Source organism: Gallus gallus, chromosome 4 (genome assembly GCF_016699485.2).
Source record: "Gallus gallus isolate bGalGal1 chromosome 4, bGalGal1.mat.broiler.GRCg7b, whole genome shotgun sequence".
Taxonomy (NCBI): Eukaryota; Metazoa; Chordata; class Aves; order Galliformes; family Phasianidae; genus Gallus; species Gallus gallus.
In genome coordinates, this window is record NC_052535.1 from 87061369 (window position 1) to 87077498 (window position 16130).

Below are 16130 nucleotides of genomic sequence, written 5' to 3' on the forward strand. Positions count from 1 at the left end.
GACTGCACATCTGGACGCAGCAGATGAGGCTTCCAGGTGAGGCCTCACCAGCTCAGAGTGGAGGGGCAGGGTCACCTCCCTTGACCTGCAGGCTATGCCTCTTTTGATGCAGCCCAGGGTCTGGTTGGCTTTCTGGGCTGTGAGGGCATATTTCTGGCTCATGTTCAGCTCCCCATCCACCAGTACCGCCAAGTCTTTTTCAGCAGGGCTACATTCAATCCTTTCATCCCCCAGCTTATATTGATAGTGGATGCTCACTTGACCCAGGTGCAAGACATTTTACTTGGATTTGTTGAACCTCATGAGGTTCACCTGGGCCCACTGCCCAGGTCTCTTAAGCACACAAAATGTTCATGAAAAAAATATTTGCGGAGTCAGTAAATAATAATGGTCTATGAAGACACTTCTATTGTACTAACCTACTATCCATTACTTAAGGTGGCTGGCCACATCCAATCTGGACAGTTCTAGACTTTTTAACTCTTCTGGAGTTAGTTTACCTTCCAATTCTCACATTTCATTAATTTTGTCATCCTTATCTTGACCCTCTTTCATATCTAGAATACGTTTAATTCGTGGAGATCAAAACTGAAAAAGCTATTTGGAGCATTAAATGAATACTGTCTTTAACATATAGCCTAATATCTTAAGCACTAATTTGAGGTATGTTGTGCGTGTAAAGGGTATCTGTGCCCCACTGCTTATATTGCTGACACTTTTTTTTTTTTTTCCTGAGAGGATGAATTAACTCGAAGTCTTCCTGTCAGCAAATATAATGTCCTCAGTTTAGCTTAATGTTCCTCTTACCTTGAAAAATTAAATAAAATTATCTTTTATTGTCGTCTTTCTGATAATGAAGCTCCTGTATTCTCATGTGTCAAACTAGCATTTTCCTTTTGGCAATTTTTGCTTCTTTCTATTCGCTTGTTGATTAATGTGTCATACAATATCAACCACAGTGCTGACCCTGAAGTATCACAGGATGCTTTTATTTTTTTTTAACCTGCTGAAAAATGGTCATTTAGGCTTTTCTTCTGAACTGTATCCATTTCTTATTCCATCAAAGACTTTAAAATTCACTCTATGGTTACTCATTTTCCAATCACCAATGTATGAAGGATTTTATTAAAAAAAACTTTGAAAAATCTAAATCAATCACATCATATTCTCCTTTAGTACTATATTCCAGTTTAAAGCTGTAAAAATGGACAGAAAAAGAAACAGTATTGAAAGTTTTAGACAATGAGGTGATTTAATCATCTCTTACATGTCTCATGTAATTATTTTATATATATATTGCATATTTTCTCATTGTATTCCTCTACACACTGAAGACACTCTCTCTGGCTAAAAATTATTTGAATCAAACCAAGCATTTCCTTGAAATATTGATGTAATGTTGGATCTTCACTGGCTTTTTGGTATAAAACATTTTTTTTTTTTCTAAACAATGTATTACAAGCTTTTTGTTGGTGATACCTTCATCTCTGCATTTCAGTTTAGCAAAACTTTAAAACGTAGCAGTGCTTTGCAGAATAAAAGCCATAATTTCATAAAAGTCCTTGGATATAGGATCTCATTGTAAGGATGATGGCATCCATAAGTTGTACCACAACTACCTGGAAATCACATAAAACATGAATTTAACATCATTCATTTTTAAAATAGTTTCCATTTTAGAATTTTTAGCTCTCCCTCAGAGTCAATATGCCTTTTTGATTACTGATATGCTTAAATTTATCTTCTTGCTTCTACTTTTTTTTCATTTCATATCACTGCTGAAAAATCCATCTTTACCACATTTTAGTATTAGCTTTGATAACATCATTTAGCTGCTTTTGCCTAGTGATAAATATCTTCAAAGTTTTTCCTACTCTCACTGATAAAACTCTCAGTCTTTTTGCTGAATTGCCAGGAGTGCTTGTTTTGAACTCTAGTCCATTCAAATAATGACAAAATATAGAATTTGAGTCACAATAGAAGTCAGAGAAAGAGACATACTTAAAAAGAAAAGTTAACAGGAGAAGGGAAGGGAAGGGAAGGGAAGGGAAGGGAAGGGAAGGGAAGGGAAGGGAAGGGAAGGGAAGGGAAGGGAAGGGAAGGGAAGGGAAGGGAAGCAATTCTTTAGGAAAGGTCTTCTCTGATTCCCTTGCCCTGCTTTTTGCCCTTTTCCTTGCCTCTCACCTTCCCTTCTCCTCTCTTTTTTTCCCTATCCCACTGTCCTTCCTTCTTTCTTTTACCCTATATAACAGAATTATATTTTATGTACTTTTCTGACTTTTTAAATTATTTTTTTTTCTCTAAAAACACTAAGCAAATGCCAGTGGTAAACAACAAGGAAAAACTCAACAGGAGCCTACAGAAATCCCTGTCTGCCAATCTCTGGGCTGCGTCTGGCCCTGGCTCTGCCCACTGCACCTAATCCTGACCCCCAGCCATGTTCTGACAACGAAGCCACTGGCCCTTATTCTTTAGGAAACCAAGTTAAAGATGTAGGAATACTTCACTGTTTTTTCAACTGCCCCCCACCCCAAAACTGACACAAATGAAAATTAAGCCCTGAAGCTTTAGTGTATTCCTGCACGCACTTAACATCCACTGAAATCTGCGTTTTGTCTTTGTTCTGAGTAAGACCCATAGATTCAGTGGTTTTATAGTTTTCATCTTTGATTTATAAGAATGACAGCAAACGAGAGTCAAGCTTTTAGTTTGTTTTTAAAGGAAAATAAAAGTACCCAATTAAAAAGAGACATTAGCCAATACATTCTGATGCAATATTGCTCTCAGACAATAATCTAGCCTCAAACAAGTGCTTGGCTATTAAGTCCGTGGGTTAGTCAAGCACAGCTGAGAAACACTGAAACAATGGAAAAAACAACCATATATTTAAAAGGAGACTGAGGCTGTAAATTAAAACAACAAACAAATAAAACTTTAAGGTGAAAAGTTATTAAAGTAAGTCTTGCACGACTGCATTTTCTCAAAAACTATCAGTATCACTTACAGCAAAGATGAATTTTCTTCCCCCAGCCAACGTTAGCATGCGCATTAGTGTTTCTCTTTCCAAAATACTGTGTCTGTATTTCTTATCTGTGGATCAAATCCCGTACTCACATAACCCTAGGATATCCTGAGAGAAGGAGGCTTACATGTTAGGAGATTTCCTTTCCTGAGCTGATAGTTAAAGGGAAATAATAGTTATAGAAGAAGTGTGCTCTGCTTATTTCCCTTCTATTGTAATTCAAATATTTTTTCCCCAGCTTATTAAAGTATTTCATTTAGGAACAAATAAAAGTTCAAGTCAAAATAAAGAGAAACAAAAATGAAAAAGATGAGATGGTTATAGTTGTGTTGCTCTATATCCATGCATACATACATAGAGACCAGTTCTAGGGTAGAGGACACAGCATAAATTGGCAGAGCATAGAATGGAGCAGCGTCATCTAAATACCAACATTTTACGCTAGGGTAACAAAATGAGCCAACAGAGTTTACTGTTTTGTTAATCATCAGCCATAGAGAAATAATATGCAACCCCATTGTAAGTGGCTTAAATAGCCGTATGCAGAAATTGTGTTGCAGTGTATAGTGTAATGTGGCTTTTCTCTCTTCCTGCTTTATTACTCACAAGTATTCTTAAATTTTACTAAGTACAAAATAAGTAATTACATTTGACTTTGAGGAACATGGGATCAGTTTTAAGCACTGAGTCCAGCATTAATAAATCGATGTTGTCAAGAAGCACTTAGTCCAGAGCTTCTAGCACTTAGTTATAAATCAAATTATATCAAAAAGTACATTAAGTACAGAACGTAAGCGTTCACTGTGCCTATTGTTTGTTTATTTAATTGTGCTTTATAATTGACAGGTACTCCTTTGAAAAATTAATAGCAAAATTTTTACATAACATTAGATGGTAAATATTATTAAATCTGAAAAGATGTAGCTTATTATCTTATTTGTTTGTTTATTTATTATTATTAGAAGTTAGGAAGAAATTTTTCACTCAGAGGGTGGTGAAGACCTGGCAGTACTGCCCAGAGAGCTGTGGGTGCCCCATCCCTGGAGGTGCTCTAGGCTGGGTTGGATGGGGCCTTGGGCAGCCTGAGCTGATGGGGGGAAACCAGCCCACAGCAGTGGGATTGGAAGTAGATGGACTTTATTCCAATGAAAGCCATTTTGTGATTCTATGAATTTCAAGTATCTACCCTGTGTGCATCAAAATAATATCTGCTCATTTGTATCGTGAGTGGAGATCTAGTCTGTAAAGTAAATGCAATTCAAAGTATGATGCATCTGAGCAAATGCAGACCTCTGCTTTGAAATGAGAGTGCTTGATAATACTTACTGCCCAGACTGAACAATTCAGCTGTACATATAGCAACAGGTAATACTGAGCAAAAAAGAGTGACACGTGTACATGTAATTGCCTACAGTTAGTCAGATGAATCCTGCTCTTTGTCTGTGAAGGCAAAAACAAGTTAAAAATAATCCACATTTTTTCCTTTCCATTCAATCTAGCATACTTCACAGTCTCTCAGATAATGCATATTTTTTTCAGATAATATACCTTTATTTGCTCAAATGTATTTTCAATGAGAATTTGTTTTGATTAGAAACACTTAAGTCACCAACATTCACCTGCACGGACCAACAGAGTAATGTTTGTAATGATTTCATCATAGAATCATAGAATCCTTAGAGTTGGAAGGGACCTCTGAGGGCCGTCTAGTCCAACTCCCCTGCAATGAACAGGGATACCACAGCTAGATCAGGTTGTACAGGGCCTTATCCAGTCTCACCTTGAAAGACTCCAGAGATGGGGCATCAACTACATCACTGGGCTACCTGTTCCAGAGCCTTACCACCATTTGAGACACAAAATACATAACCAACAGACTGAGATCTTGACAAACAAGCCATGTATTATTTATTCAAATACACTGCAACTCTGATGAAGTACACTATCTTTGTTAGATCACTGAATCTCATATCTTACACAGCTCTCATCAATGTGACTTTTTCAGTAGCACTGAGTAGAAAACCAAAAAGCATATATTGTTATTAATCGGTCTGTTTAGATTTTGTTCTCATTCACCGATTCCCCTCTGAGTTGCAGACTTGGGAAAACTAACTGGGGATTTTAAATGAGTTAATATTGAGCAATATTTCACACAAGCTTACCTGTTTCAGAGAGCAGTTTGGTTGCTTCCAGTACCTTCTCGGTATAAACTCCAGTTTCATAGTTTTCCATCTCTGCATTAATGATGTGAATGACTCTGGCTGCACGGCCTCGGATGGCCCCAGCAGTTCTATCCAGGGTATCGACATCTCCCTCTTGGAGAGCAATCACACATTTGTTCACATCTTCCAGAATATGATTTTCTGGAAAGTAGGAAGAAATGCACAGATATAAGGCTCATTTCATTTTACTCTCCGTCATAGCAAAGCTTATTGATTTTGCTAAAAAAGAAACATAAACACATTAAAGATTGTTATTTATCTTATGCAGTATTTATCTTTAAAAGGTAGTGGGCACCTTCACTTATACTGACAATGCCAAACTGCAGTTGTTTGAAAAACAGTCACACTAGTTTCAAATATCACATTAAATTCTATGATAATGACAACGTAATAAAAATCACTGCAAAGAGGAACATGGACAGATATTATGCAGATACTCTAATAAACAGTTGGGCAATTTCCTGAAGATTAATTTACCCACTTCTATAAACGTTTAATATGTATATTTCATTTGCGCCTAAGTAAGTTAGAAAAGAAAATGAACCATTTTGAAAAGATAACAGCAAATGGTCTTTGCTAATAGCAGGGAGTCTGTGCATGAACAGTTCATCTCCCTTGCTCCATCCATTCCATCTGCACAAAGTATTGAGATGTGAATATTTCATGACACACAGTATAATCATATATGACAGCATATTCTGAAGTAACAGTCAACTACAGTGAGTCTGCTCAGATGATGGAATATCAAGTAGGTATATGGAAGTTCTGGGAGTTCCATTAATTTTTCTTGGCTCAGAATTGAGCCATTCACTCTCACATGTTGCAGTATCATAGTTTATGTGGTACCTTCACATACAGATAATATAAAAGGATGAAGCAGACTTTGACTAGTTTGGACATCATTTCCCTCCAGCCAGTACAGATAAAAATCATTTCAATAATAAAACCATTATGGAATTTCTTATTTGAGCTAACTTGCTCTGAGAAACTCATCAACTCTCAACAGCAATTTACTTCTCTGCCACAGCCATGAGTAAACTCAAAATAAAATACTGTTTGTTCAGAATAAGTAAAACTAAACCAATCAGTTCATCAGCTGCTTTTTGTTAATTCTCCTTTGCCACAAAAATAGAATGACACATTAAGCTCCGCTCTTAGAAACCCAATGTTGGACCAGCTGAGAGTTCATGAAATGGTTTACATGATGCTGAATTTTAAACGTGGAAAGAAAACTGTAAGTTTCCTATGCTGTCACTCAGAGTCATTTCAAAGTCGAAACTCTAAGTCCGTATTTTAAAAACATTGCCTTGCTAAAATATTTCTTCACTATTTCCTCCTAACCATTGCCATTTTCTTTACTCTATCATGGTCAAATTTTACCCCACATGAAGTTCTTCCTGAGCAGCAGCTGGTACTGTGTTTGGAATACAAAGTAACTGATTAAAATTAGGATGTGCCTTCTTTTGGTAGGCAATGTATTAATAAAACATGCCATCAGTTGTGACACTCAGTATGAAGAGGAGGGAGTGTCATTTTATGAGATACGTTTAATCAGACACCAGACCATTTTTGATGCTTCACTAGTTTAACAGCTGAAAAGAAAACTGCTCTGTGTAATCCGAGGCTCCCAAGCTCAGAGCTAGTAGTGACAGGCTTTCTGGATGCATTAGATGTTTACTTATTTTTATATGATGGATATAGTGACTATATGAGATGTGAGTAGTATTAGAAAGAAATCTGAAAACAGCAGTTATACTAACTCTTCAGTTGCTGAGAGAAGTTTGGATCTAAAGCCAATTATTCGACATCAAAGCTATCTCAATATTATGATAAAATATGATTTGAGAAAAAAAACAAAAATGTAATCTGATTAAATAACCTCTGATTTTATGGATACAAGTGTGTGGAGTGAATAACAGTCCCTAAACAAATAACAAAATGGCCATTTAGAGCATGTTTCCCGACTCTTCAGCTTGTGGGCTGGGTCTGCACTTGACATCTTGTTTTGCTCTCTCCTTGCAGAACTATTTCTGCTAAAAAGTGTTTGCATCCTCAGATAAACCCCCACAATTCTGAAGTACCCTTGTATTCTGAGAGTTCTTTTTTTTTTTTGTCATGGATTACAGTAAACACTCTCGAACAGTGGAGTGTAAATTATGCTTGCAGTTCACCAAACCACTTCCTTGTTGCTGATAATAGTGGGATACACCAACAACAAAAATTGAAGAACAAAGTGAAAAAGAAAATAAAGGTCCAAAGATATTTAACTTTTATCAGGAAATTAAGGAAATGTTAAGGAAAGTATATAGAAGAAAAGAAAATCAAGGCTAAGCTATCTTCTGAAGCTTGGCTGTTCTGCAAGCTAAGCCTTGGCAGCCTCTACACCCTTATTCTCAAAAACTAAATTCACCTCTTTCTAACTGTAACAGAAAAATGATTTTTCTGCACCATTAATCAATTCAGGCAGCACTTGCAATTATAGTATAAATTGCATATGACTATATCATAACAAAGTTGCTACAAGTTGCAGCACTGTACAAGAAGAATGGAGAAAAGACAATGACTCAATGTACCTCCCTCATCAGTTCCTTTTCTACGCAAGGATTTGCTTTGTATTATAGTCCTCTCTAGAGAGGTTAGAGGTGAAAAAAAAATGCTCTTTCTTCTGCTATTTTACTTCTTTCTGTTTGGATGCATTGCTACACCAATAAATGAGACCCAGATGTACATTCCATCTCTCTGGAAATGCACATACTGGTCATGTCCTAACAGTGCATCAAAATGAGAATAATACACAGTATATGCCTGAGTTAGAACAAAATTTTTCTTTAGAAATAGAAGTACATATAGGATGCTATATTCTGGAAGACAAAAGAACAGCCACTGTTACCAGGGATTAATTGGCATGGTTTGGATGCTCCCACTGAGAGCAAAAGATTTCCAATAAGGATGATGCTTTAATAATTATAGCTTTTTTCATCTGTGACCCATTGCTTTGATTTAGCAGTAATCCCAGTACCTGAAACAGAGAGGAAATCATCCACTGAAGTGATGTCATCAACTGCTTCAGTGAGAACTCGCACTTGTTTCTCCCACTGATCCTTAAAGACATCCATGTTGTCCTGTGCTACTTTGCTCTGAGGTCTGGCAGCCAACGTCAGCGCAGCATTTATTACCTGTTATTCAGAATCAGTTTTTACAAGGAATGGCAACAGTTTTCACAAGCGAAGGAGCAAATGGATAAAAGACTATTAAAAATAAAGCATTACACCCCATTCAATTCCCAAGTCTCAAGATATGAATTTATTTTTCATTTTGTGCAACAGACACAGGAGACAGTTTAATGACAAAGGCAAGGCTAAAATCTTCAACTAGGGTGTCTTTCCTGTCAGACGCTCTCTAATGCTGAAAGAGTTCTCAGTTACTTTCCAGCACAAATAATGCTTACCTGGGGGCACAGACTATCAATCTGTGTTGCTGCCATACGCACTAGCTTCACACCTTCTTCATTATTTGAGATGGAACAGGCCAGATTTGCAACCTATAAAGAAATCAGCAGAATCAAGTTTTAGGCAGGTGAGTCATTTCATGCCTTTTTCTCCTGTGGAGCCTTGCCTAGAATGAAAGAATTGAACACAAGAGCCATGATCCAGGATCATCTTTGCTGATGACGATCAACTTATGTAGATTATTTCCTAACTACAAACAAAACACAAACAGAACTAGCCATGTGCTTTGTTAATTATTTCCCAAAATCTTACCTTGCTGTCATTTTGCATTCTCTTCTATAGCTTGAGAATAATCTCCCAAGATGTCAAATGGAGAATGTAGAGCATCCAAACAATTATCTATGTATTTGCTTTTCCTTACAGGCTTGTTTTTTTTGTTTGTTTGTTTTTTGGTTTTTTTTACTTTTATTAACCATGCCCATTATGAAAAATGGTAATTGGGCTCATCCATACACTACTAAGTTTTTGTAAAGATGAAGAATCCTAAAACATGATATGCTTTGCCACCTATAAACAAAATTTTGACACCTTCAGCGATACTGGGAAAACACGTATTTTTTGACTATCTTGATACTGGGAAAACACGTATTTTTTGACTATCTTAATTATTTCAGATCCTGATAATTTTAAGCATGTCAAAATTACCTGAATTCTCAGGTTAATCGCAAAGCAGATTTAACAATCAGCACATGCCTCCAAGCAGCACAGAGCTGCATAGCTGTGGTTTGGATACAAGCTGTAGAACATGTTCTCGTGGCTCCTAGAGAGCTCTGTGCAAAAAAAAACATCCATCCCCAAAAGGTGTGTGCCAAGTCCATGCAGCTACCATGTGTTTTCAAAAGAGCAGTTCTTGCCACGAGGCACATAATTGTGCTCATCAGCAATATTTAAATCACAAAGGTATATTCTGGGCAGGGGAATACATGATTTTTCTTTTAATCATCTGAAAGTATGGCTCTTAATTCTAATCCACATTAAGATAAACTTATAAAATTTTAAATATGCTTCCTTGATATTATTCACTGTGCCTGAAGGCATAACTATCAGTTGGAAATGATTCATGAATTAGTTCAAATACCCCCATCTTTCCAATTTTCCTCCAGCTTCCCCTTGTGGTATTAATCTATTCTTGTCTCCAATGCACACTGCAACATTAGCCCTGGTCCATCTGTTCTTCATAGAACCTATTTCACTTCACAGTTATGTAGAACGTGGTTTGCATATATCACAGTGCCAAAGCCCAGGGAGGAAAAGAACCTAAGGCTTCTAAGTCTTACAGGCATTTCCTAGTCAAGATTTTATCATAATGTTGTGATTTTTATTTTCATTTCATGGTGAGACAAATGAGTTAGTCTGTTTGTTAACTGCCTTACAGTGCTCATGTCAAAAATGTTCTCTGAAGCTGACAACTTCCAATTAATTTACCATTTCTCTACACTCCCTTCTTTGTACACATCAAACAGATCACTTTAATCTTCATGAGAAAAAAAAAGCTAAGCAGGATAATAGTTAGAATGCAGTAACGTGAGTAGAAATTACAGACCTTAAAAGCCACCAAATGGTATTAGGTTCAGCAAAAGCCAGCTTCCTGTATTTATTAAAATAAGTGCTTTTGAGATTGCCCTTTCATTTTGTGATTATCATGATGAAAATCTGTCCTAAGGCTCCAGATGCACTGTACATCTTACTCAGACAGCAGCGAGATATGAGACTGAAAGAGCCTGGGTGTCATGAAATGGCAATCAAGTGATTAAGCAGATCTTTTGAGTTCCCTTGGAAAAGGACTTTGCAGAACAAAATCTGTGAAAGCAAAGCTTATTTCTTCCCTGTCTCTGTTAATTATTCTTCCAGCAGGATCTAGTGAGATAGTATTTAGATATTGTAAAGTGTTCTGATTTTCCAAGGAAGAATACAGAGATAATTAGAGAAAGCCTTTTCTTTCTTTCTTATAAAATAATTTAGAGTTCTGAAGAGTGTTTTGGGTCTTGCTACCAGTACAGTAGTGTTACAAATATAATCTAAGGCAACCTTAAATATGCATCAAAAGAGCATTAGTTATCTGCTTAAAGAAATACACATTGATATGTATCATGTATAATCCTAATAAAAATAGTTTCTGTGGTATATTTTAAGTCTTTTTTAAGTATAGTCCCCTATCATCAGCAGTCAGAAAGCAATATTAGTTTTACAATTCAGTTGGGAATACGCTGGCCTGAACCATGGGAAGATCTGATTATGTCAAATAAGCATAGAGATAAGGAAATTCTACAAAGGTAGATGCAATCTGGATAAAATTGAATTTAGCACTACAAATGAGAAGCACTGTGACTTTACAGAAAACTTATTTTTGAAACAGCAAGAAATAGACACTACTTTCTAAAGCTTACATTTTAGTGGTATTATTTAAGTATGGATCTGCAAAGACATACAAATCTTAGGTGCAGTCAATCACAAAGTACCATGCTATTTAATTATTTTGATTGCCTTTGTTAATCAAGTACATAAGCATGACACCATCAGTTAATATTCCTGGCAAGATAAGGTCTATATGCATGCTGAATCCATAGAGTCCATGAAGTAATTCCTAGATAATCATTATGGTACTTTTCAACACAGGCCATTCTATGAGATTCTATGATCCTTCCTTCTCATTTATCAGAGGAGGTACACTATCCTTTGCCTTTCTCTTCTGACCAATGTATCTATAAAATCTCTTGCTGTTTTTCACATCCTTAGCCATGTTTAGTTTCATCTCTACCTTGGATTTCCTGATCTCATCCATGCATGACCAGACTGCATTCCTGTATTCTTCTCAAGCTACTTCTACCTATACTTTTTCCTCTCCCCTCAGTTTGACCAGCATTTTTGCATGTACATATTAAATATAGCATGTCCTGTGAAGAATTCAGACACTTCAAGATTGGGAATTCATGTAATATTCCACTCCAAAGATCTAACACTGGATGGAGTAGATAGCTTGGAAAGGAAAGTAAGAAGGCTGTATATTATCACAGCTGCCAATGTGTCAAAACTTTGATTTGGGAGCCTTTACCTTTATGCTTCAAGTACTCTGTTGCTACCGAAGCACTGAAGAAAAGAATTTATGAGAGGCTGTGGAAGTAACCAGGTAATGTTATTTATTTATATATCCATTGCAGTTTACTATGTTCCTGGAATTCACTGATTGCCTAAAGAAAACTTAACTTTGTAACTCAATTATTGTGAACTGTCTGAAAAATACATCTATGAATGAACACATTTTAAACACCAGCATCGATGAACCATGAATCATCTTCTAAATGCGTGGGGGAACTTAATAACAGTGAGACTGTTTTGTAGAAAAACACTACTGTCCCAAATTTCAGGTCTGCTAAGCTACTTTTACACCATCAAAACAATTACTAAACACCTTAAACCTTTCCTTCAAGAGTACTGAAAAGTAATGAACAAGAAAATAAACCCTGCAGCTCCAGTGATGTTGTATTTTTCTGAAATCGACAAAGCCACTGAACCAATCCTAGAACTGGGGAGGTGGAAAAGTGCACACCAGCTCCTTCCTATTTATTTCCCTGTCACTAGAATTGATAGTCCAGGATGCAATACTGCATTTTGCTAGGTATCTTCAGTCATGTTTAAATTATTCAAAACATATGCAGAATCAGTCCCAATAAAAAATATTTGCATGTACTTGATTGTATTTCAGCCTCAGGCAGCCACTGCATTAAATGCAGGTACAGGTGTGATGGAAAAGGTTTCTAATGTGAATTCGTACTACTGTGGTTGAAAGTATACATCAAGGACTGGATTTATTAAAACAGGAGAGATACACGGCAGCTGGAAGTTTAACTACTGCATAGGTAGACAATGCCTACACTACTTTTTCTCGAGCTGCTATGGGTAATAACCAGGGAAGACAGATAGCACAAACATCAGTGTAGACTGCTACTTCTCAAAGCCTCACGCACTCCATCAAAATTTGGATTAATGCACTTCAGCTGGATTTGCCACATACACTACTTTTGCTATAATAATGCACTCTATATTATTAAAGTAATCAAAGAAATTTTATACCAACTTGTGCTATTTTTACACTGATGAGAATTTGGTGTAGTTAGTTGTGTTTTTAAATACAACTTTAGTTGTGTTTTTAAACTACTCTATTTCAACTTTTAGCTTGAGCGTGTTGTATTATTATAGGTAATTATGACTATCAATTTATAATGTCCTTCACTTCAATCATAAGTTAAAAGATTTTTTATTGCAGCTAATATATATAGATGGTTTTTTCATTATTATTTTATTAATTTTTTTACACCATGGATTGTTTAGAAAGAACAGGATAAAAGCTCTATTTGGTTTCCTCAACCAATTAACCATCCAAGGCAAAGATTACAGTCTATGTCTTAATTCGGTACATTCTTTAGAAATGTATCTATACATATGAAACTTCCATAATGCATGCCTTTCCTATTCATGTCCTTTAGCTTTTCATTATAAATAATTGATGGAAATATTAGGAAACAGAAAAAGTATGTTAATCTATATTTCCTTAAAATAGAATAATTTAAATAAGGTTCAAGACACAAGCAAACTTATCTGCGTACTCCACACATTTGAGAAACTGAAATTTTCTGACTTAGCTTGCGTTTAAGGTGGTTAAACTAAAACTCTTATATTCACAGTGGACTAAAGTTAAGTAAATAATGAGCTACCAGGTTTCAGCTGAAGAGAGTTGATTGGCTGAACAACAGCATCTTTATTAGTTTTAATTGTCTCTCCATCCATGTAGTAGTTAATTCAGATACTGTTTTAATCTTTGAATCCTTCAAAAATTTAACATATATTAATGTTGGTGGTATTGTTGGAAACAGCCAGCAATATTGAATGATATTCTTGGAGCCACAACTAAGATTTACTAAACAAGAATTTAGAGCTAAGTTATCCAAGACCTTGAAACTACCCTGACTGTATTCACTCAAGCATTATATTATGAGCAAAACCCTATTCATCACTAGGCAGAATGTCTTTGCACATACACCAAGATGTGCCAAAAGTCACAATGTCATAGAGTACAGTTTCTTTCTCTTCATGGACTTCAGTGCCAATTTGTACTGCACCAAAAATACTGTATAGTGGTCTCTTTCTCAGGACCTATTTCACTTGGGAACCTCAGCCACACAGTCATACTTAAATAAGAGATGTATTTTAAGACATTAATTCACAAGTATTAAAAATCTTTTCAGCCACTCCTCCCCAGCCTGTAGGGTTGCCTGGGGTTGTTGTGACCAAAATGCAGGACCTGACGCTTGGCCCAATTGAAACTCATACAGTTTGCCTTGGCCCATCAATTCAGTCTATCCAGATCCCTCTGTAGTGCCCTTCTCCCCTCAGGCACATCAACACTCCCTCCCAGCTTGGTGTTGTCTGCAAACTCACTGAGGGTGCACTCAATCCTCTCATCAAGATCATTAATAAAGATGTTAAATAGAAGCAGCTGAGCCCTGGGGGACACTGCTCATGACCGGATGCCAACTGAATTTAACTCCATTGACCGCAACTCTTTGGGCCCAGACATCTAGCCAGTGTTTTACCCAGTGGAGCATACACCCATCCACACCATGGGCAGCCAGCTTCTCCACGAGGATGTTCTGGGGGACAGTGTCAAAGGCCTTACTGAAGTCCAGGTAGACCACATCGACAGCCTTACCCTCATCCACTAAGCGGGTCACCTTGTCATAGAATGAAATCAGATTTCTGCTTTTGGTAAAGTTTAAATTACCTTTGACTCCAAGAAATTCAGTGTGTATTGGACAGAGACTTTTTAAAGTAACATAAGAACATTAGATGCCTAAGCCATACCGAAGGTCAGTTTAAAATGCAAAAATCCCAGCTTCAGATAATTTCTATGACATACTATTAAAGTGATCTGTTTCCCTTCCATTTCCCAAGTCAGTTCTGATACATGCCATTATTATTGTCTACAGGATAGAATGGAGGTGAGATTAAAAATGAAGTACTTTGAAAAATGATTCTACTTCAATATTTTCATAGTTAAGAAATAACAAAGTTCATGTTCAATTACAGAGCTGACAGTAAATAATACATAAAATGGATATTGTATTATGCCTGACTCTTTATCTTAAAATAACACAAGAATAATGGTTTTAGACATGATGACCTTTCTATTTTTTTCTTTTCTAACATGGAATTTGAGCATACAACTGTTCCTTCCTAGAACAGATTAAGTTTCTACATAGCACTGATGAGCTCCAACTGTGATAAACACTCCTGACTGGTTCAAAGGCCTCCTAAAACAAGAGAGGTGATCACTAGATGTGTTGATGATGCTAGTGTATATGTCCAGTTTCAGACTGATATTCCAGACTGTCTATTTCTCAGCAGGGTAAGCCCAAGCCTTCTCCATGGAAAACAGGAAAGCAAACTGGTTATAGAAAATACAGGTGATTGTTTCTGAGCAATTTCCCAATTTGAAACTGAAAAAAAGGATTCTGGAATCACTGATTTATTTAATCAGTGCTGCTAGGTGCTTAGATTGGAGCACTGCCAGAACTATCAAGTCCCATCTTCAGCTGGAGTGAACAGGTTCACAACTTTTTCACTTACTGTACATGAAGACACATTCCCACAATTAGAACTCGAGGCACACATCTGGTATGGGTTCTGTGCCCAACTATCTCTTAAAATAGACCAGAATTTGAGGAATTCAGAAAAGTGGGTGGAAATGTTATTGCCCCAAGTTGAAATCAATAGAAATGCTTCCTGCTTTGGTGGCAAACTTCCTTAGGAATAACACATGATCCTCTTCCTTGTACTTAAAGAGTGTACTTCCAAGTCATCCAGATGGAATATAATTAATTGATAGTCAGTTATAACGGGGAACCTACACACCTGCCCCGTGGCTGGCTTGGTAAAAGATGGAGATAGAAGAGGGCATCTCTCCTGGGCTCCCTGCCTCAAGGGTAGGAAGTGCAGTGGGTTTTCAACTTCAGGTGATGGATGTGGATATATCTTTTCAAAGATTTACTCCTCAGATTGGAGCCATTTCTGAATTCTTTTTTCATATTCTTACACTCTCTCTGTGCATCTGTTGACAAAGTTATAACCAGCAAACAACTGTGGTGACCCATGAGGAACTAAGAGCAGGAGTTAGCCTAAAAAAAATACTGCTAAAAGCAGATTCCTGCTTTAACTGGTCTACTTGAGAAACAAAGCAGTGCAGTGATAAAAAGCAGTCATTTTCCTACAAGAAAGCAGCTGTTGGAGCCGTAAGTAATCTGTTCTCTATGGTCTATCTAGTCACGCAGCCATGAAGCAGATACGCTGCTCTAAACCACAGAGCTAACACAGCTGCTGAGT

At 36.7% G+C, this 16130-nt stretch overlaps 1 protein-coding gene across 5 annotated transcripts in view; it reads right to left on the reverse strand.

Annotated features, from left to right (window-relative positions):
• CTNNA2 (catenin alpha 2) overlaps window positions 1-16130 on the reverse strand; it is a 454729-nt gene that overhangs the window by 48569 nt on the left and 390030 nt on the right. For all 5 annotated transcript variants that reach the window (NM_205136.2, NM_001396955.1, XM_040698739.2 and 2 more), the window contains exons 10-12: window positions 8693-8785; window positions 8264-8420; window positions 5185-5385 (exon numbers count right to left, since the gene is read on the reverse strand). In NM_205136.2, coding sequence (NP_990467.2) covers window positions 5185-5385; window positions 8264-8420; window positions 8693-8785 — 451 coding nt within the window. The remainder of the gene's footprint in view (window positions 1-5184; window positions 5386-8263; window positions 8421-8692; window positions 8786-16130) is intronic.